The sequence below is a fragment of the Lepidochelys olivacea genome, assembly GCF_965140295.1.
Source record: "Lepidochelys olivacea isolate rLepOli2 genome assembly, chromosome: 3".
Taxonomy (NCBI): Eukaryota; Metazoa; Chordata; order Testudines; family Cheloniidae; genus Lepidochelys; species Lepidochelys olivacea.
Genome location: NC_140413.1, coordinates 182,879,952 through 182,901,753, shown reverse-complemented (window position 1 = coordinate 182,901,753; position 21,802 = coordinate 182,879,952). Strand labels below are relative to the sequence as shown.

The window sequence follows — 21,802 nt, the reverse complement described above, 5'->3', positions numbered from 1 at the left end:
GCACTGCATCAGATACTGGATGTACTATATTGTACTTGGATTTGAGAGTCTTATGAAAAATTAGCAACCATCTCTTCCAAACTCACATGGAAATGAACTTAGTTGCCACACTGTAGTTTCCAAAGTTCCCCACCCTGTCAGAGAGTTGCTGGTATGCATCTTGAGGGTTGCCCTAGACTCCAGTTACAACTGCCCTCCACCAATTTCCATTATAAGCTTCAGAATTTTGGGATTTTTTTTACAAGGTGCCTAATACAAAGCAACCCTCTGCATCTGTTATTTTTTCAAACAATTCACTTTCTGGTTCTTTCTGAGTAAATACCCTTTTTTATGAGAACATTAAATACTAAAATCACAGTGGCACTCTGATTTGCAATATAAGCTTTTGCTTGGCCCCAGGGCTAGTCTCAGCCTTTACCTGAAAATACCAGCAGTTTCAAAGGACTATATAATTGACCCTCAAGCTAAAGGATCTGATTTAGGAAATTTACAGATCTGAAAAGCAGGCTCTAAACTGATTTTGGGTTGTATCAGACAACAGCATTTCAGCTATGATATTTTCTCCTCATGGTAAGAGGGTTTCCACTAGCCTGTGTTTGTTTAAAGATGATAATTTTCTAATCTAACAAAAAACAAAGAACATAGTTTGACATTTACATGTCATCCACTTGTTATTTGTAGGCAATGTAAGTTGAAAAGCCACATCTCAACACAGCAACTAGGTTTTCAGTTTCACACAAGAGACATGCAATGAAGAGTTTCCACAATATTCTTGACTAGCTATAGCTCACTGGCAACTTGTCACCTGATAAATCTTGAAATTTAAATAATCTGTGCCTCACAGCAAAGATTAAAATATTGCAAAATGTGCTGATCCCTTCTGCAGCCCAGCACATGCACAAAAAGCAGAATCATGACGACTCATGAACTCAGAGTCATGAACATGACGAAAAGAAAAAAAATCTTAATATCAGCTCTGAGAGCCAATGGTAGCCCATGGAGAAATTATAATCTGATCTGCAGGGAGCAGAAGATAGATTTTAAACTTTGTGTGAGGAGAAGTGGAAAGGGGAGGGCAACAGTTTTTATTCACTGTTGCTATTCACCGTAGGAAACAAACTGCTTGAATTCATATTTTCTCTCTCTTTGGATCAAACACTGGGTTTTTTTAATAGCTATGTCTCCAAATTCAAAGCAGATAACAGATATTTCTACCTGAATTTGACTGTATTGCTAGCCAATTTATAACACATGGTGTCAAAGTCCAGAGAGTAGAATTAGAGGGTGGAGTCAATAAAGAACATAATCTGATTTGTAGGCAGCAGAACCGGAGGCAATCCAGTGTAATAATTCTTCAGGGATTCCTTGACCCAGAAAATGAAATTTATTTTTATAAATATAAACATTTGGCTGTTGTATCAGGCTTTCAACAAAATAACCCCCACATTCCCCCCAAAAGAAAGCAAAGGATGTACTATAATATTACATTGGGCAGTAAATTAAGTCACAGTTCAGGACTATGTTGTTTTGTTTAGATTTATTTTTTTTGGAATCACTAGTATGCCTTTCCTTCAAATGCAGTACTTTTTTTTAAGTAAGCAAATGAATACCAAGAACAATAAAGCACTATAATTGGAAACTCGAAATACGGGAACTGAACACTAAGCATTACCTGGTAATTGAAAAATTCCAGCAACTGCAGATAATTAACTTTGCCATACTTACCATGATGGGTATTGAAAGCTCAAAAAACCCACTAAATACACAAGGACCTCCTTTAATAAAGGGAAGTTAGAACTAATCATGGCAATTGATTTCTTCTAAAGCCAGAAAGACAATAAACAAACTGCAAAGAAAAGTGACTATGCTATGAGGGGCTGATACTGAGGATTGTCATTTTAGAGAAGATACTAGTACAGTCATAGAATCATAAAAGATTAGGGTTGGAAGAGACGTCAGGAGGTCATCTAGTCCAACCCCCTGCTCAAAGCAGGACCAACACCAACTAAATTATCCTAGCCAGGACTTTGTCAAGCTGGGCCTTAAAAACCTCTAAGGATGGACATTCCACCAGTAACCCATTACCATGCTTTACCACCCTACCTAGTGATTGTTTTTCTTAAAATCCAACCTAGACCTGCCCCATTGCAACTTGAGACCTCAAATTCTGTCATCTGCCACCACAGAGAACAGCCTAGATCCATCCTCTTTGGAACCACCCTTCAGGTACTTGAAGGCTGCTATCAAATCCCCCCTCACTCTTCTCTTCTGCAGATTAAACAAGCCCTGTTCCCTCAGCCTCTCCTCATAAATCATGTGCCCCAGCCCCTTAATCATTTTTGTTACCCTCCGCTGGACTCTCTCCAATTTGTCCACATTCCTTCCGTAGTGGGGGCCCCAAAGCTGGACGCAATAATCCAGATATGGCCTCACCAGTGCCGAATAGAGGGGAATAATCACTTCCCTCGATCTGCTGGCAATGCTCATACTAATGCAGCCCAGTATGCCATTAGCCTTCTTGGCAATAAGGGCACACTGTTGTCTCACATCCAGCTTCTCGTCCACTGTAATCCCCAGGTCCTTTTCTGCAGAACTGCCACTTAGCCAGTGGGTCCCCAGCCCGTAGAGTGCATGGGATTCTTCCATCCTAAGTGCAGGACTCTGCACTTGTCCTTGTTGAATCTCATCAGATTTCTTCTGGCCCAATCCTCCAATTTGTCTAGGTCACTCTGGACCTAATCCCTACCCTGCAGGGTCTCTACCTCTCCTCCCAGTTTAGTGTCATCCACGAATTTGATGAGGGTGCAGTCCATCTGATCATGCAGATCATCAATGAAGATGTTGAACAAAACCCGCCACAGGACCGACCCCTGGGCACTGTGCTTGATACTGGCTGCTAGCTAGACATTGAACCATTGATCACCACCCGTTGAGCCTGACGATTTAGCCAGCTTTCTATCCACCTTACAGTCCATTCATCCAATCCATACTTCTTTAACTTGCTGGCAAGAATACTGTGGGGACACTGTATCAAAAGGTTTGCTAAAGTAACCATAGATCACATCCACCACCTTCCCCATATCCACAGAGCTAGTTATCTCATCAAAGAAGGATATCAGGTTGGTCAGGCATGACTTGCCCTTGGTGAATCCATGTTGACTATTCCTTATCACCTTACTCTCCCCCAAGTGCTTCAAAATGTACCTTCAGTGCCTGCTGCATGATTTTTTCTGAGGACTGATGTGAGTATGACCGGTCTGTAGTTCCCCGGGTTCTCCTTCTTCCCTTTCTTTAAAGATGGGCACTATATTTGCCTTTTTCCAATTGTCCAGGAGTTCCCCTGATTGCCACAGGTTTTCAAAGATAATGGCCAATGGCTCTGCAATCACATCAGCCAACTCCCTCAGCACCCTTGGATGCATTGCATCCAGCCCTATGGACTTGTGCATGTCCAACTTCTCTAAATAGTCCTTAACCTGTTCTTTCACCTCTGAGGGCTGCTCACCTCCTCCCTACACTGTGCCGCCCAGTTCAGCAGTCTGGGAGCTGACTTTGCCTGAGAAGACCAAGGCAAAACAAAGCATTGAGTACTTCAGCTTTCTCCACCTCATCTATCACTAGGTTGCCTACCCCATTCAGTAAGTGTCCCACACTTTCCCTGACCTTCTTCTTGATGCTAACTTACCTGAAGAAACCCTTCTTGTTACCCTTCATATCCCTTGCTAGCTGCAACTCCAATTGTGCTTTGGTCTTCCTGATTACATCCCTGCATACTTGAGCAATATTTTTATACTCCTCCCTAGTAATCCGTCCAAGTTTCCACTTCTTGTAAGCTTCCTATTTGTGCTTAAGCTCACCAGGGATTTCACTGTTAAGCCAAGTGGGTCGCCAGACATATTGGCTAATCTTTCTGCACATCGGATTGGTTTATTCCTGCACCCTCAATAAGGCTTCTTTAAAATAGAGCTAGCTCTCCTGGACTCCTTTCCACCTCACATTAGCGTCCCAGGGGATCCTGCCCATCAGTTCCCTGAGGGAGTCAAAGTCTGCTTTTCTGAAGTCCAGGGTCCGTGTTCTGCTGCTCTCCTTTCTTCCTTTTGTCAGGATCCGGAACTCAACCATCTTATGGTCACTGCTGCCTAGGTTGCCACCCACTTCTACTTCCCCTACCAATTCTTCCTTGTTTGTAAGCAGCAAGTCAAGAGAAGCATGGCCCCTAGTTGGTTCCTCCAGCACTTGTACCAGGAAGTTGTCCCCAACACTCTCCAAAAACTTCCTGGATTGTCTGTGCACTGTTGCATTGCTCTCCCAGCAGATGTCAGGGTGATTGAAGTCCCCCATTAGAACCAGGGCCTGTTATCTGGAAACTTCTGTTAATTGTCCAAAGAAAACCTCATCCTCTTGGTTTGGCGGTTTACGGCAGACGTCCACCACAACACCATCCTTGTTGCTCTCACCTCTAAACTTAACCCAAAGACTCCCAACAGGCTTTTCTCCAGTCTGAAGACAAGAAGGATTAATAATGGCATAATAATCACTGTATTGGGATCCTTGCCATTGAAGACTGCTCATTTCAAGCCCATAGGCTCTCTAATTAGATTACCTGCTCTACTTTAGTAGGTTCTTTCTTGATCCAACACTGAGATGTCATTTATGTCCACAACTCATTTTACTTAATTTTTATGGGACCTGAGCTTGTCCAAAGTTGACACAAAGCAAAACAAATGATATATTATGGATTAATAATTCCAGATTTCTTCAAAGTTATTAAATCTCCTCTGGGAGGGATTTTGTGAAATTCTATAGGAAATCAAGGAAATCTATTGTTTCCTTCAGAGAAAAATTGTATTTGCCAACAGCAAATAAAGTCATTCCATTTGTGCCAAATAGCTACTTGTTCTAGATCTAAGACCTATATTCAAGAAAAAGACATGCCCAGTCCTTGGACAGGCAACAAGAAATGGCTTGTGGGAACTTCCATGACCACATATACATTTGGCAACAGACATATGAACGTACTTTCTCCTTGAACTCAAACCGTAGGAAATGCTATTCTTATGAAGAAGCCACTTTGTCCTACAAGCAGACACATTTGTTTTACATTAATTTAAAATGCAATTTTAAAATGTGTTAAGATTTTAAGTATGAATATATTTAAGAATATAATACTCACCTAAAGAACATTTTGCTTTATGATATGATTTCTGTTTACCTTCTTTACAAATGAAGCATTACTTCTGTTCTCATGCAGCTTGTTTAGTGCAGGATCTATCTGCATTGCATATTATTGCATATTATATAGCAGGAAATGTGGCTTCCTATTTTTCTTCATGGACTAGAAAAATATTATGGGTAATTATTCTAATTAATTATGGAGACTTTAGTACTATTGGAGGCTATGTTTAAATAGTTTTTATTTGGCTTTTAATATTTGTGTAGGACCAATTCTGGACACCAAAACCAATGAGAAAAAATAAAGCAAATCAAATCTACGGAACTTACTATAGATAATTGTGTTGACACCATTCTGGAGCTCCTCTGACTCAAAATAAAATCACAGTCCTTTATTCCCTTTCAGAATATATCCTCTTAATCCAAATAATATCAGAAAGGATAAAATTTAGTCCATTCATCTGGCAAATATTTCCCTCTGTTTCATTAACATGCATAGCAGATAAAAATTGTTCAATTTAAGGGTTCTTATATGATTAGAGTGTAAAAAATCATCATACAAATGTAGTTTTTGTCAGACACATTAATGTCCTTAACTTAATACTACCCATATCTTACATATCCATAAAACAAGGGTTTAGCAAAACTAATTGTGCAGGAAGCATCAAGTAAGTATCGTTAATTGCTTGGAAGGATTATGGAACATGAATTGTTGTAGTAAGGACAATTATGTTCACAGAATCTCACCATAGATTAGGGGTGAAAGTACAAGGAACAATGGGAAAAAGACTGTAGGACAAGTGGTGGAAAATCATGAATTCTTGTTCAATACCCCTTGGCTATTGTCAATAAAAGAACCCAGCTAGATCAATTCAGCAGGATAGTTATGTACTTTGAACTAGCTAAGGCTATAAGAAACCTTGCACTATTTCCCCCTCTATTTAAAACGTTTAGTGTCCTTAATTTTTACTTAATTTTGAGGTTTAAGTAGAGGTGAAAGAGAAAATGTTCAATTTACAGTAGAGAATATATGATGACTTTGTACACCCATGTAATTAATATAGCATTTCAGTACTGAGTTATCAATGCTTGTAAACTGTACACAATCTTTTCATCTAGTTTGCATAATTTTATAATGGAGGAATAACATTTTAAAAATTTTGAATAGGCACTTACTGGAATTACAGTTAATCCTGATACAGTCTAGATGGGGAAGAATAGATGAAAAATGAAAATTTATCCTTCAAGGTAATAGCTGCAGACATCCAATAAAATCACAGTCCACCCTTCCGGGGACAGACACATGCAAATATGGCCACTCCAAATGATTAGTCTTTACATATTGCTGTAACCCAGACATAGTGCACTAAAACTTTATACGTAGAAACGGCAGTATAGAGTCAAAAATGGCCAATTTCAAACAAAGCTACATGGTGACAAATCTAAGTGAAAAATCATGTTTAGCTGTCAAAAATGCTTGATTGAGGCAGGCCACAACTTTCTCCCCATCTGTGAAAGAACAGATAATTTTTCTCAGTGTAATTAAAAAGTGCTCCGTCACAATGGGGCATAGAGCAGGCCAAGCCACCATCATTCATCTTGGACCACAATTATATATTACACCTCAAAGGTGGACTTTTTTTCTTACTATTAAACTAAGTAGTAAAATATAAAGCTCTTTCTATGTTTGTAAATAGTCTTTCACACTGTAGTTTATATTTTAGTTTATATAAATGTATGCAATCAATTCACAGCAGAACAATTACTGTATTTAAAGTCTCATATTAATATCTAAGAACATTTTATTTGGAAAATCCAGGAGTTCGGGAATATCATCTCTTTTCAGCTTAGTTCTCGCCTAAGAATTTGCTATTGTTATTTGTGTGGAATAAATATTACAGCTAACACAGGTATCGATTTTTCGTTTACTTTCCTTTTATATCTATATAGATATCTACTGTATATGAAAACAGATTGGCTTGCTCTGGAGAATCATTTTCTTGGATTATGACCCCAGATTTTAAAAATATGCAACACTATGTACGTACAATAATTTATCTTCAGCACCTTTGAGGAGCATAATTAATATAAAACCTAGATTTTGTTGCCATATAGCTGAGTTTGTCATGTGTCGTCAACCGCATCAGAAAAGTGGTTGCAAACAGCCAGGGACCAGCACCTACACACCTCTTACTACAGAAAGCTTTCCTGAAGGAGGCCCCACATTGCCATTTTGTGATTCAAAACATTTTATCAGCTTGCAGTAACCCTAGGCTGTCACAAGAGGGAACTATAAGAGAACAGTCAAAGAGGACCACTTGGTTGTCTTAACTTTTAATTCCCTTCTCTTCCCTTCAACCTCTCCCCTCCTCTCACCCCTACCTGCCATAAATATCAGAATAGTAATTCAGTGACCTACTTTTCTACATAATGGATGTGAGCTCATCATCGTGTTATCTACACACTTTAATCTTATATCTACAAAATCACCATATAAACAGCTAATTCAAATAGTTATTCGTCAGTCTTGAAAGCAACAATGTAAAATAGATCACTTCACGGAACCTAAATGAGTTTTTATTCACTGTGTTTGTTCTCTTTCCTACTCTCTCTCTAAAAAAAAAAAATCCAACAAAAACATAAGGCAAAATGAAAAGGGCATGTGGAGTTCGATACTTATTACAGAAAATAGTAACCTAACATTTTGTCAGTTATATGCCAAACCAGGAAAGCATTTTATTAATTTGTTTTCTGTAGAAGGGCTTGTGTTTTTTGTGTTCACATGGCTGTTTGCTGAGGGCCGCAGACTTCGGGCATTGAAGGGTTGTGTTATCTTTTGACACAAAAATACCACTACAGAATTGTTCATAAAAGAAAAGATGGATTTCACTACATATGTGACTGTTAAAAAGAGGAAACCAATACTGTCCATCAGTTGACATAATGTACAATATTTCATGTGTGAAAATTAGAAGTTTTTTGATTATGTATGTATATGTTATGTTAATTGTTGGAGCTAAAATTACACTGACCTACATATAATAGCTGGAACAGTTCTCTCTGTACATTCAACTTCTGTAGTTGCTAATTATGAAGAATCTGTGGGTAGAGACCAATTCTCAGAAATCAAGCAGGTTAAAATTATTTCACCTAGAAACGTCACTGATGAACTGGCCTTCTCTTTTTAGAACACACAATAGTACAAAATATATTATGATGGGTTATGTTAGACTGTGTAAAGAATAAAAAATGCAAAACCAAAAGAATAAAATCAGTAACTTTAAATAATGGATGCGTGTGTGTGTGTATGCATGTTACATATATATAATTTAATTTTAATGTCAAACAGGCTGTTCAATAAATGCTTGCAAGCAAAATAATAAGAATAAGAATGCTGAAGATGTTAATTTCTTGGGGGGGAGGGTTTGTTACCTAGGTTGACCGTTAGTTTAACTCGTCCTGCATCCAGCTCTAAACGAAGTGTATCTGCAGATTCCCTAGAAGTAGTTGCCATTAAAATGCCATAAGCTCGCTGAGACCTGAACCGTAAGGACACATCTTCAGCCTCTGTATGCATCACAACAGGGAGCTGTATCTTCATAAACATACTCCCGTCATAGCTTAAAACTGTTGCCTCTGGAAATGGACAAGAAAACTGCTAGTTACAAAATAAATAGTTATACTGTATTTATTGAAACTCTTAATAGAAAAGCCAACACATGTATATAGCCAAAAGATCCAAAATGAAAAATGATATAACAGTCATTGTTGTCATACATATGCAAAGTTGATTTGAAATCACAAATCTCAGGTTTTGGGGACAAGCAATGCAACTTTTAGACTTATTTTAATTAATTCAATTGCTATACTTTTTAAGGCCCAATGCAATAAATACATGTGCACGACTTTATGGACATGTGCATAAAATCACATATGCAAGAGCTTGCAAGATTGAGGCCTAATTGTGTAAACTTAGGTCAAAGCTATCTAGGTCAATATTATACTCCAATCTTGAAAATTCACCTCTGAGTAACCTACTTTGATCATTACTGGAGGGCTTTTTCTGTTTAAGCCAATCAAGGTTCTTATTACCCATAATATGGTTATTACCAAATTACCAAAAAGAACCCTTAAGGCAGTGGTTTTCAAACTTTTTTCTGGTGACCCAGTTGAAGAAAATTGTCGATGCGGATGCTGGGGATGGGGGTTTGGGGTGTGTGAGGGGCTCAGGCTTGGGCAGAGGGTTGGGGTGTGTGAGGGGGTGCAGGCTCTGGGGTGGGGCCGGGAATAAAGCATTTGGGGTGCAGGAGGGGGCTCTGGGTTGGGGGGGTCGGGGCTAGGGCAGGGGGTTGGGGTGCAGGGAGAGGTCAGGGCTCTGGGCTGGGGATGCAGGCTCTGGGGTGGGGCCAAGGATGAGGGCTTTGGGGTACTGGATGGAGCTCTGGGTTTGGGGGGGCTCAGGGCTGGGGCAGGGGATTGGGGCACAGGATTGGGGTGCGGGCTTACCTCAGACAGCTCCCGGTCAGCAGCGCAGCAGGGATGCTAAGGCAGGCTTCCTGCCTCTTTTGCCACCGTGGACTGTGCTGCGCCTGGGAAGTGGCCAGCAGCAGGTCCAGCTCCTAGGCAGAGGTAAACAAGCGGCTCCACATGGCTCTCACCTGCAGGCACCATCCCCCCAGCTCCAATTAGCTGGTTCCCAGGCAATGGGAGTGCGGAGTCAGTACTTAGGGCAGGGGCAGTGTGCGGAGCTCCATGGTCCCCCCTGCCTAGGAGCCACCTGCTGTTGGCTGCTTCTGGGGCACAGCACAATGTCAGAACAGGTACGGACTAGCCTGCCTTAGACAGGCAGCACCGCCGATGGGACTTTTAACTGCCCTGTCGGCAGTGCTGACCAGAGTCACCGCAACCCAGTGCCTTACATTCAATGACCCAGTACTGGGTCACGACCCACAGTTTGAAAACCACTGCATTAAGGTGAAATGTGTCATGATTCCTCTGGTCCCTTCTGACCTTAATATCTATGAATCTATGAATCTAAGTAGTAAATCATCTCACATCCATGATGACTGTAGAACGATGGAATCACAATGGTATTTATGAACACTGAGACAGCCTCAAAAAAGGATTAAAATTGGATCTGACACTTTGGGGGTAAGAAAAAACTGAGGTAAGCCTACCACAGTCCAACACTACAAATAACTGTCAGTTTCAAATACCACAGAGAATTCCCTTCTTGGGAGGATTTGTGGTATCGCACAATGGCTGTAAGACCAATGAGCAATTGGTCAGTTTTAGTTTCCCAGCGTGTGATAAACATACCAAGAAGTGTGCCATATATATAAGGGATTTTCATCATTTTTTTCTTCTTATTATTTTTTGTGGTGAGCCAAAATGATTTACAGCAGGGTGGGTACCCTGTGGCCCATCAGGGTAATCCATTGATGAGCAGCCGGACAATTTGTTTACATTTGCACAGCTGCCCGAAGCTCCCCGTGGCCGCAGTTTGCTGTTCCCAGCCAATGGGAGATGCGAGAAGCAGCGCGGGCCACAGGGACGTGCTGGCCGCTGCTTCCCACAGCTCCCATTGGCCAGGAACAGCGAACTGCGACCACAGGGAGCTTCGGGCAGCCATGCAAATGTAAACAAACTGTCTGGCAGCCCACCAGCAGATTACCCTGACAGGCCGCAGGTTGCCCACCACCGGTTTACAGGAAGTGATTACTGATTATATTTCTGAGACTCTTTAGGATGTGCATGTGGAGAATCAATGGTCTGGGGAAATGGTCCATAAACCTAGCCAAATTATCTGATGCTGGAACCAAATACTTTCCCATCCGAATGGGTCAGTAGGACCATGGACAATGAAGTGTCACAACAAAAGAAATGGTGGGGCACACCAAGGGCCTGATCCAAAGGCTGATGGAGTCAATTGAAATATAAAAATGTAAGAACAGCCATATTGGGTCAGAACAAAGGTCCATCCACCCCAGTATCCTGTCTTCCGATGGTGGCCAATGCCAGGAATGAACAGAACAGGTAATCATCAAGTGATCCATGCCCTCGCCCATTCCTAGCTTCTGGCACATAGAGGCTAGGGACACCACCCCGTCCATCCTGGCTAATAGCCATTGATGGAACTGTGCTCCATGAACTTATCTAGTTCTTTTTGGAATCCTGTTATAATCTTCTTATCCTCCTCTGGTAAAGAGTTCTACAGGTTCACTGTACATTGTGTGAAGAAATAATTTCTTTTGTTTTAAACCTGCTGCTCATTAATTTCATTTGGTGACCCCTACTTCTAATGTTATGAGGAGTAAATAACACTTCCTTATTTACTTTCTCCACACCAGTCATGATTTGATAGACCTCTATTATATCCCCCCTTAGTTGTCTCTTTTCCAAGCTGAAAAGTCCCAGTCTTATTAATCTTTCCTCATATGGAAGCTGTTCCATACCCCTAGTAATTTTGTTCCCTTTTCTCTACCTTTTCCAGTTCCAATATATCTTTTTTGAGATGAGGTTATCACATCTGTATGCCATATTCAAGATGAGGGCATGCCATGGATTTATATTGAGGCAATATGATATTTTCTGTCTTATTAGTTATCCCTTTCCTAATGATTCCAGACATTCTATTAGCTTTTTTGACTGACACAGAACATTGAGTGGATTTTTTTTTTTTTGGAGAACTACAATGACATTAAGATCTCTTTCTTCAGTGGAAATAGCTAATTTAGACCCCATTATTTTATATGTATAGCTGGGATTATGTTTTCCAGTGTGCATTACTTTGCATTTATCAACATTTTGTTGCCCAGTCACCCAGTTTTGTGAGATCCTTTTTTAACTCTTCGCCGTCTGCTTTGGACTTCACTATCTTGAGTAGTTTTGTATTATCTCCAAATGTTGCCACCTCACTGTTTACCCCCTTTTCCAGATCATTTATGAATATGTGAACAGTACTGGTCCAGTACAGAACCCCGGGGGACACCACTATCTACCTCTCTCCAGTCTGAAAACTATTTACTCCTACCCTTTGTTTCCTATCTTTTAACCAGATGCTGATCCATGAGAGGACCTTCCCTCTTATCCCATGACAGCTTACTTGGCTTAAGAGCCTTCAGTGAGAGATCTTGTCAAAGGCTTTCTAAACATCTAAGTACACTATACCCACTCTATCACCCTTGTCCACATGCTTGTTGACCCCCTCAAAGAATTCTAGTAGATTGGTGAGGCATGATTTCCCTTTACAAAAACCATGTTGACTCTTTCCCAACAAATCATGTTCATCAATGTGTCTGATAATTCTGTTCTTTACTATAGTTTCAACCAGTTTGCCCGGTACTGAATTTAGGCTTATGGGCCTGTAATTGCTGGTATTGCCACTGGAGCCTTTTTAAAAAGTTGGTGTTACATTACCTATCCTCCAGTCATCAGGTACAGAATCTGACTTAAATGATAGGTTACATTCACAGTTAGTTGTTCTGAACTTTCACATGTGAGTTCCTTCAGAACTCTTGGGTGAATACCATCTGATCCTGGTGACTTATTACTTTTTAGTTTATCAATTTGTTTCAAAGCCTCCCCTAATGACACCTGCATCTGGGATAGTTCCTCAGAGTTGTCACCTGAAAAGAATGGCTTAGGATTGGGAATCCCCCTCATATCCGCAGTCCTGAAGACTGATGCAAAGAATTCATTTAGTTTCTCTACAATGGCCTTATTGTCCTTAAGTTCTCCTTTAGCACCTCAATCATGCAGTGGCCCCACTGGTTGTTTAACAGGCTTCCTGCTTCTGATGTACTTACAAATTTTTTTTGCTATTACTTTTTGAATTTTTGGTTAGCTGTTCTTCAAATTATTTTTTGGCCTTCCTAATTATATTTTTACACTTAACTTGCCAGAATTTATGCTCCTTTCTACTTTCCTCACTGGAATTTAACTTCCACTTTTTAAAGGATGCCTTTTTGCCTCTCACTGCTTCACTTTGTTGTTTAGCATGGTGGCACATTTTTGGTCTTCTTACTATGTTTTTTTTTTAATTTGGGGTATACATTTAAGTTGAGCCTTTATTATAGAGTTTTTTAAAAGTTTCTATACCACTTGCAGGGATTTCACTTTTGGCACTGTTCCTTTTAATTTCTGCTTAACTAACTTCCTTATTTTTGTGTAGTCTTCCTTTCTTAAATTAAATGCTACAGTGTTGGTCTGCTGTGATGTTTTCCCGACCACAGGGATGTTAAATTATATTATGATCACTATTACCAAGCAGTTCAGGTATATTCACCTCTTGAACTAGCTCCTATGATTCATTTAAGACTAAATCAAGAATTCCCTCTCCTTTTGTGGGTTCCAGGACTAGCTGCTCCAAGAAGCAGTAATTTAAGATGTCAAGAAACTTTATCTCACATCCCATCCTCAGGTGACGTGTACCCAGTCAATATAGGGATAGTTGAAATTCCCCATTATTACTATTTTTTTAAATTTTTATAGCCTCTCTAATCTCCCTGAGCATTTCACAGTCACTATCACCATCCTGGTCGCTAGTATAGGCCGACTGATATATTGTTATTATTAGAGCATGGAATTGCTACCCATAGAGATTCTATAGTACGGTTTGATTCATTTAAGATTTTTACTTCATTTGACTCTACGCTTTCTTTCACATATAGTGCCACTCACCCACCAGTATGACCTTCTCTGTCCTTCTGATATATTTTGTACCCCGCTATTACTGTGTCCCATTCATTATCCTCATTCCACCAAGTTTCTGTGATGCCTATTATAACAATATCCTCATTTAATATGAGGTACTCTAGTTCACCCATCTTATTATTTAGACTTCTAGCATTTGTATATAAGCACTTTAAAAAATTGTCACTTTTTAGCTATCTGCCATTATATGATGTAATTGAATGGGACTCTTTTTCATTTGACTGTGTCTTATCAGATCCTACCCATATTTTATCATCTTCCATCCTCTCCATCTTACTAGGACATAGAGAATCTCTGTCAATAGATCTTCTCCTAAGGGACGTCTCTCTCTGAACCACATGCTTCTCTGCACCTGTTGGCTTTCCCCCAGCCCTTAGTTTAAAAATTGCTCTATGACTTTTTTAATTTTAAGTGCCAGCAGTCTGTTTAAAGGAAGGATATAGTCCAAATCCACAGGCAAGATGACCATGAAAGGACTTCTCACATGCAAGTTCCAGTTTGGGATTCAAAATGTGCACCTTTTTTCTGCCAGCAGACTTTTCAATTTTCAATGGTCAGAATGTCCTGTTACCAGAGGATTTCATTAACCAGCTGGAGAGGATAGATGGTTCTGTGGTTAAGGCCCTAGACTGTGAACCAGGAGAGCTTTGTTCTATTGCTGGCTCTACCACAGGCTTTATTGAGCAAATTAAGCTACTTATTCTTTCTATGCTTTAGTTTCTTCATCTGTAAAATGGGGATAATTATTCCTTATATCACCAGTGTTATGAACCTAAATCCATTAATATTTGCAAGGAACTTGGATGCTACAGTGAATACCATAGCAAATACCAAAAGAAAAACCAAATGGTGGTAAGGTTGTTGATTTACTTAACATAAATTTTAAAACTTTTCAATGGCCCCCCCTTTGCAATCACTAGAGAAAGACATTGTCTCTACTTTTTCCAGACCACATTATCCAGTGGAAAGGCAGGTCACTGCAACAAAGTGTGAAGGCATATAAACCCTCCAAAGTCAGACTGGAATTGTGTGGCAGGGGGTTACATTGTTTTAAATCCATTTCCAACCACTAAACCCTCACCAATAAAATTATTCATGAAAATCACCCAGACGCAGGAAGAACAGACTGCAAATATTATCATCAAGGCTTTAGAAATTGCAAGTCTGGGGGATTTTATCCGTTCTATATTTGCAGGAAAAATACAGTCTTGGGAAGGAGGAGAAGGGGATTTCCGCTCTTCTTAAATCAAAAATCCTTCAGAATAGACAGATAAAGGACTTATTGCTCATGGTTCTGTTGAGAAATTTCATTATCAAAGCAGATCTCAGTGAGATATTTTTGAGCATCCCAGTTAATTACAGTTTTTTGAAGTTCCTCTGGCTCAGTTGGAAGGGGCAGTTTTACAAATGACAAGTCATGGTATCTGGTATATGTAGAGAATGCCAAGGACCTTTATCATGATCAGAAAGGTACAGTTACTGAAAATCTGGAATAAGATTTTGTAATTGGCATGCTAGTTAAGAGGAGTTTAGAGAGATTTTAAATATTCAATAAATGCAGATGTACTAAAAGCAGTGGGAATATGACAAACTGTGCAAAATCATACCAGAATAGATATTTTAGGGCTGACTGTAGATTCCCTAAAATAATCCCTGGCGATTGGGTAGCAAGAAGAGGACACCATGACAGACATGGCCTAGTTGTGTAATTGATATGTCTTTATTGTTTACCCTGAGATACTTTGGGATACTCTGTATTTGGGGGACTACTGAGATGTTAGCTGGGGTCAGAAAGATAAAAAGGAGTGTGAACGGGTATTGATTTGTTCAGCAATGGCCTTCCAGGATTTACTGTCATGATGAGCAGACATGATGTCCTCAGTCCTTTTTCGCATAACCACACCAGTTATTTTGGAAACAGATGTCCCGAAAACCATTTGAGAAGCCTGAGTTGAGACCAAGTGACAAAAGGCCTCTGGACAACAACTCAGAAATCCATTCAAGCTCTAAATTGTTAGGCAAACTGGCATGGGTATCACAATCAAGTGCTGATGGACTACAGCACAGAAATGCCCTAAACAAATGACAAAATTGGGGATAGAAAGGAGGATTTGACCAGTGTGGTGACAATAAGAATTATGTCAGTGCAAGCATTGGAAATAAATATCATCACACATTCCAGAAATGGAAAATATGATAGTAGTGCTTTGGGATCTATTTCTAGCTCTGCCACTGGCCTGCAGGTGACCTGGGGCAAGTCACTTCACTTCACTGTGCTTCCATTTCTCCACCTGTAAAATGCAACTAATGACCTCTTCTGTAAAATGCTTTGAGATCTACTGAAGAACAAGTGCTGCATCAGAGCTAGCTGTTATTTATCCAAGAGAAGAGAGTCTGTGGTAAGAGGCACTGTTAACAAGAAATATTTTTCTAAGGTTGTAACATGAACAGCACTACAGTACCCGCTGCCTCAGTCATCACAGAAATAGATTCTTCTCCAGATTCCTGAATAAGAGAGCTGCAGGGAAGAGGGTCTCTTTTAAATTTGGTGGTAGATCCAGGAGTATCTATATCATTCCCACCCACCCACCCCTTCTCACATCGTCAGGCAGTATTAGCAAAGAGGTACCAGAAGAGAAAATTAATTTGTGCTTCTTGATTCTTCTTCACTGCCCATCAGGGCCATGATTTCTGGTGATTCTATGGTGTCTACAGAATTGTTAATAATCCTGATGAAGTTAGGGTGAATAATGTTTCAGAGTCCGATTCAAGGTTATTGTACAGTAAAAGATTCTCTGATGATAATGTCTTTACTGTTACTATTGATAGTTTGCACAATGGATAGATGGAACCCAGCAGCATAAAATGAAATTTACAGGCATTTTGTTTTGTAGGACGTTGCAAAATGTAAAAATATTCTTTTGGAAATTAACACTCAGAGATTTTCTGACTCCCATGGTATAACAGGTGGAAACTGGTCCTGTTTTTCTTCCTATTAGTAATATTAGGGAAACTAAAGTATTATGGGAAGCAGTCATGGGAAGAATGGTGAACCCTAAAGATTATTCTTTGGCAGAAACTGAAAGCTTATTAATCTCAAACTCGTTTATTGATATTTTTGAGAAACTGAGCCCTTATCATCATATTTTTCCACACACAGTAAATGGTCTTGTAATCTCTGAGTCTGGGGGGGGGCAAAGTTGACCTCTTTGCCAGTGTTCTGTTTATCTCAAAGAGTGGCAGCTTGCAGGTTGTGGCAGCTTGTGGGATGGCTTAAGCCCAAAGGGCCACAAATGATTGCTATCAAGCAGATAAAAATCTCAGACTTTTGATAACACGCATCTTACTAGCCACAGTGGGGTCTGAATCTTGCTGAGCAGGGTCTGAAATTTCTTTCTCCCACATTCCTGGGTGTGGTGCCAGCCTCAGTGGAGCAGGTTGATTTTTTCCTCTACTCCCATCTCCTTTTTTTCAGGCTCCTGGTGGATCTTGGAGTGTTCTGCCCCTAGTACTAACTCCCTCTGCCCTGACTGGCTAGTAAACTACAGCTGAGTTGTGAATGGTCTTTGCACCACTACAGGGAGTTCTGTTTTCTCTCATCCTAGGATGGCACCTTTCTTCTGCATCCTTGCTGTCATGCCTTCCTGCCCAATCATATTCTTATGTTAGAATAAGTTTATGCAGGATATTCTGGAAAGCTTTCGTCAATCTTTTTTGAGGTTAGGAAAGCATTTTTCTCCATAATGTAAGAATGGCTCATGGAGCACGAGATTTTGCGCTTTCTCTCTCTCCCTCACTCTCTCTCTTTTTTTAATTTCCTCTCAGCAACCAGGAGATTCTGGTTTCCTTCCTTGCAACTTTTACAGGCATCCACTATGGATTGTTGATTTAGCAAGATGATAGCCTGAATAAGTGGAGGAAGCTTGTGGCTGAGTGGTTATGCAGGGCTGGGTATGAGTCTCAAAGGACTACTATGGATTAAGGCTCTCATCATCTGTGCCCATAACCCTCACATGAGTACGGAGCTGTGTGCATAATGGTGACATAGATTGTTTTTTTTTCCTATTCAGTTGCTCCAAAGAGGTTCATTAGATTAAATGCTACTAGAGCAGAAGTTTAAGTTCAAAATGGCTGTGATAAAGGTTTAATAATATGGTACTTGTTAAGAGGAGGTACTGCCTCTAGTGCAGGGAATAACAGTTTTACTATAATTACAGTGCTGGAAGCACGACAGGGAAAGAGCCTTTATTAAACAATGCTGGAGGCCATTGATACTAGCTGGATTTTCTTTTTCTATTTTATATTAGCATCAAATCCCAGGTACAGGGAAGAATTATCCAACAGAAGTGAGATGTTAATCCTTGCTTGCTAAAAACTGATGAAACGAAACATTTCTTGAATGAATTTATGAACTGATAACTTTGCTTAAAGACATATTTCCCTTCCATGCTCAGAAAATGTAAGTCTTATCTTTATATACATACCTGTTGAAATTGTCAGGGCCTGATTCTGTTTTTTTTTTAAATAGTGTCATCTAGATTAACTTCAGTGAAGTCAATGGAGTTAAACAGATGTAAAACTGGTGTGAGAGGATAATCAGGCTGCTAATGTCGATGTAGGCTGGGATTTCCTAAATTGCCTAAGGGAAAAGAGAACCCAATTCCTAGGGTGACAGGTTTCAGAGGGGCAGCCGTGTTAGTCTGTATCAGCAAAAACAATGCGGAGTCCTTGGGGCACTGTAGAGACTAACAAATTTATTTGGGCATAAACTTTAGTGGGCTAGAACCCACTTCATCAGATGGGTTCTAGCCCACAAAAGCTTATGCCCAAATAAATGTGTTAGTCTCTACGGTGCCCCAAGGACTCCGCATTGTTTTTTTCCCATTCCTACGGACTTTCCTGTGAGTCTCCCCTTTGCCCCCTTTCGAAAAACCCAGCCACATTTTTTGTTATTCTCTCATTTGTTTTTTTCAGAAAGGAGATAAACTCTCAGGAGAACCCCTCAAAGGGCCAAAGGGTTGTTATTCTTCCGTGTATACCTTGAGCAATTTGGACATAAGGTTCCAGACCAAAGGACTAGAATTAAGGACTAAAATTTACAATAAAAATGTTTTCCATTTTAAATTGAAGACTTAAATCTGTCAAGCGAACAGAAAATGAGCTCACATCTCTCTCTTCTCTTTTCTTCCCTTCCTGCCTTGTTCCTCTCAATGCATCTGCTTCCTCCTATTATTGAGGAATGCTTAGCCCTCCACTGCACAGTAAGTGACTTCTTACTTTCCTCTGAAACTATATGTACTACATTATTTACTCCACTATTTCCTACTCCCTCCCACCTATCCTCCATCCCCCCAATCATTCTCCATGCCACCTCCCTTTGACACAATAGTAGCCATTTCTTTTTTTTTTAATTTTAGACTTGTATCACTAATGGGGAATTATTTATTTATTTATTACTTCTATTCTGACAACTAGAAGCTCCAGTCGCGGACCAGACCCCACTGTGCTAAGTGCTGTGCAAATAGAACAAAAAGATGGTCCCTGCCCCAAAGAGCTTACAGTTCTGGAATCAGCATTTAGTTATCATTATTCATGTCAGAAAGAAGCTACTGGCACTGTAGTGATGCTAAGTGAAAGGGAAGAAAGCAAGGGGAAGAAAGAAGAAAAAATGTAGGGTGCAGTGAGGGGTCTGAGGGGTCTGAGGAGGAATGGGACAAGAGCTTTAAAAATAAGTACAATATCAGAGAAAAAAGAAAATGAATTATCCAGTGTGAAGTGTGGGAGTTTTGGTTTGGCTTCCTCAGGGGCAATGAAGTTCATGTGAAGAGGAGGTGAAGGATGTGGATAGGATGAGAAGTTTGACTGGAAATAAGATTGTGTTTTGAAGGCAGTAGCAGATCAGGACATTGGAATATGAAGACTGAGGTATAGGATACTAAAAAACAAAGGACCAGTTGTGGGCCAGTTTCAGTTATCCCATTCCTCACTTTGTAATTAGCTGTGATATGGTTCAGACACAACAGCATTTTAAATTGTTTTAAACTCTTATATGGGGATTATGTTTTGTATTTCTGCCTATATCATGATATCCATGGCATGTAATAAAAGTTTAAATGATAGCCTATGAAAAATTTGGAGGAGATGAGTAAGGATATCTGAAAGGATTTCAAATACCTTTTTTGAGACACAGTTTAAAAGAATTTATATTCAATGAAACATTGAAGATGTTATCATGAAAAACCCAGTCTGTTTCATCAGGCTGCTTCAATTTTACTAACTAGTTCTGCTCCATAATTTATATATGGAAGGTGTAATAATGGCTTCCTCACAAGTCACTTTACCATGGTCTTTCCAAGTGTCTCAGATGGGGTTTCACAGTGTGGAGGTGGAAGAAGTGTTTCCCAACACTGGCATTTTGAGGGAGAGATGATGCATCATCCCCCCTGCATCTCCTCTCTGCAGCTGGGTGAATTTCTATATGAAAGTTTTTCACACAAAAAATGCAGATTTGGGTAGTCCAAAACACTTTGTGAATTCGGTAAGAATTTAAGCAGGTTACATTTTGGTGACATTCCATGACCAGTGATAGTACACTGGACTGGAACTCAAGGGACATGGGTTGTACTTAAATCAGAGAATTTACGTTTAAGTACGAAAGAACAGAATTTGTCCCTTAATAGTGCTCATTCCAGACGTGTAACTATTTAAGATCCTGATCATGGATAAACTATGAGTAGTTCCAATGACTTCAATGTGTGTTTGCAAATATTTTCATTATTTCATTTTTCTTTTTATACTTTTTAAAAATCCTTCCCAAAAATCCAAAACTTTGCATAACCGGATAAAATAGTTTCATGTATTGCAATAAGAAGTGACTTAGTTAGATTTAAAAAATACTCCAGTCAACAGGAGACTTAGTGACATGACCCAATACATCAAAATGTAAAGGAAAGATCAGTGATGTTGGATGTTAACACCCTTCTCTTCAAAAAGCAGCTTGGATGAAATAAAGCAAAAAGTGACAGACTTGAGGGGTCTCTGGGTGTACTTTCTAATAATTCTCAATATATAAATAACTACTGGATAAAATATGGATGAAAACTGAAATTGATACACTACAGTTAGGATAAATGTTTAACATGGATAAGATTCCGCCACCTTCATTCATAACAAGTAGTACTTTACTCCAGTAGGATTGTTTGAGGGGGATGTCTTCACTACACAACAAGATTAGGGTGGGAGAATCTAGCCCCACAGGATTTAGCAGGGTGCAAAGGATGAAATTGGTAGTAATTAAATAGGTAGGAGATGAGGTTATTATAACAATAGGAAACACATGACTTTTCATATAGTCCTGCGTTTGTTAGGAGTTTTTCTATTTTATTAAAAAATATACAGAGACAATTCAAACAGAGGGAAAAATACATTCAAGTGTATTTCCCCTGTGGAAAGTTAATTTAATTTAACTCCTTGCAACTTTGCATGCCTGTCCTTTCTTAGATAAATTTGCTCTTATGCATTATTCCTTGTTGTCCAGCTAAAAGTATGCACCTGTGAAAGGCTTTGCCAAGAGGCAGTTACATATTGTGATCCATGATGAAAATTAGAGATGAAGCCAAATTATATTGCTATGACATCTGTCCCTCCATCTGCTATAGTTTCCATAAACAACTAAACCAATCCATATATTATACTGATGTTTTTACTTTATGTATAACCAAGAATTTGTTACAGTGGGAAAATAAGCACATACAACCCAATTTCTGCACGTGCAAACAAAAAACTATTAACTTTAAATAGGCTGGAATGAGCATAAAATGGCTTTTGTGTCCTATGGCTTTTCCTTAGTAACTGATCTGATCAGATTACAGAATCATATATTCATAGAATCATAGAAATATGGGTTTGGAAGGAA

At 39.6% G+C, this 21,802-nt stretch overlaps 1 protein-coding gene across 19 annotated transcripts in view; it reads right to left on the bottom strand.

Annotated features, from left to right (window-relative positions):
- Positions 1–21,802, bottom strand: part of NRXN1 (neurexin 1) — a 1,255,052-nt gene that overhangs the window by 650,848 nt on the left and 582,402 nt on the right. For 14 of the 19 annotated variants that reach the window (XM_084623802.1, XM_084623813.1, XM_084623792.1 and 11 more), the window contains 2 exons: positions 8,605–8,808; positions 6,349–6,375 (listed from right to left, as the gene is read on the bottom strand). In XM_084623802.1, coding sequence (XP_084479928.1) covers positions 6,349–6,375; positions 8,605–8,808 — 231 coding nt within the window. The remainder of the gene's footprint in view (positions 1–6,348; positions 6,376–8,604; positions 8,809–21,802) is intronic. The other 5 variants (XM_084623795.1, XM_084623818.1, XM_084623796.1 and 2 more) reach the window with 1 other exon arrangement.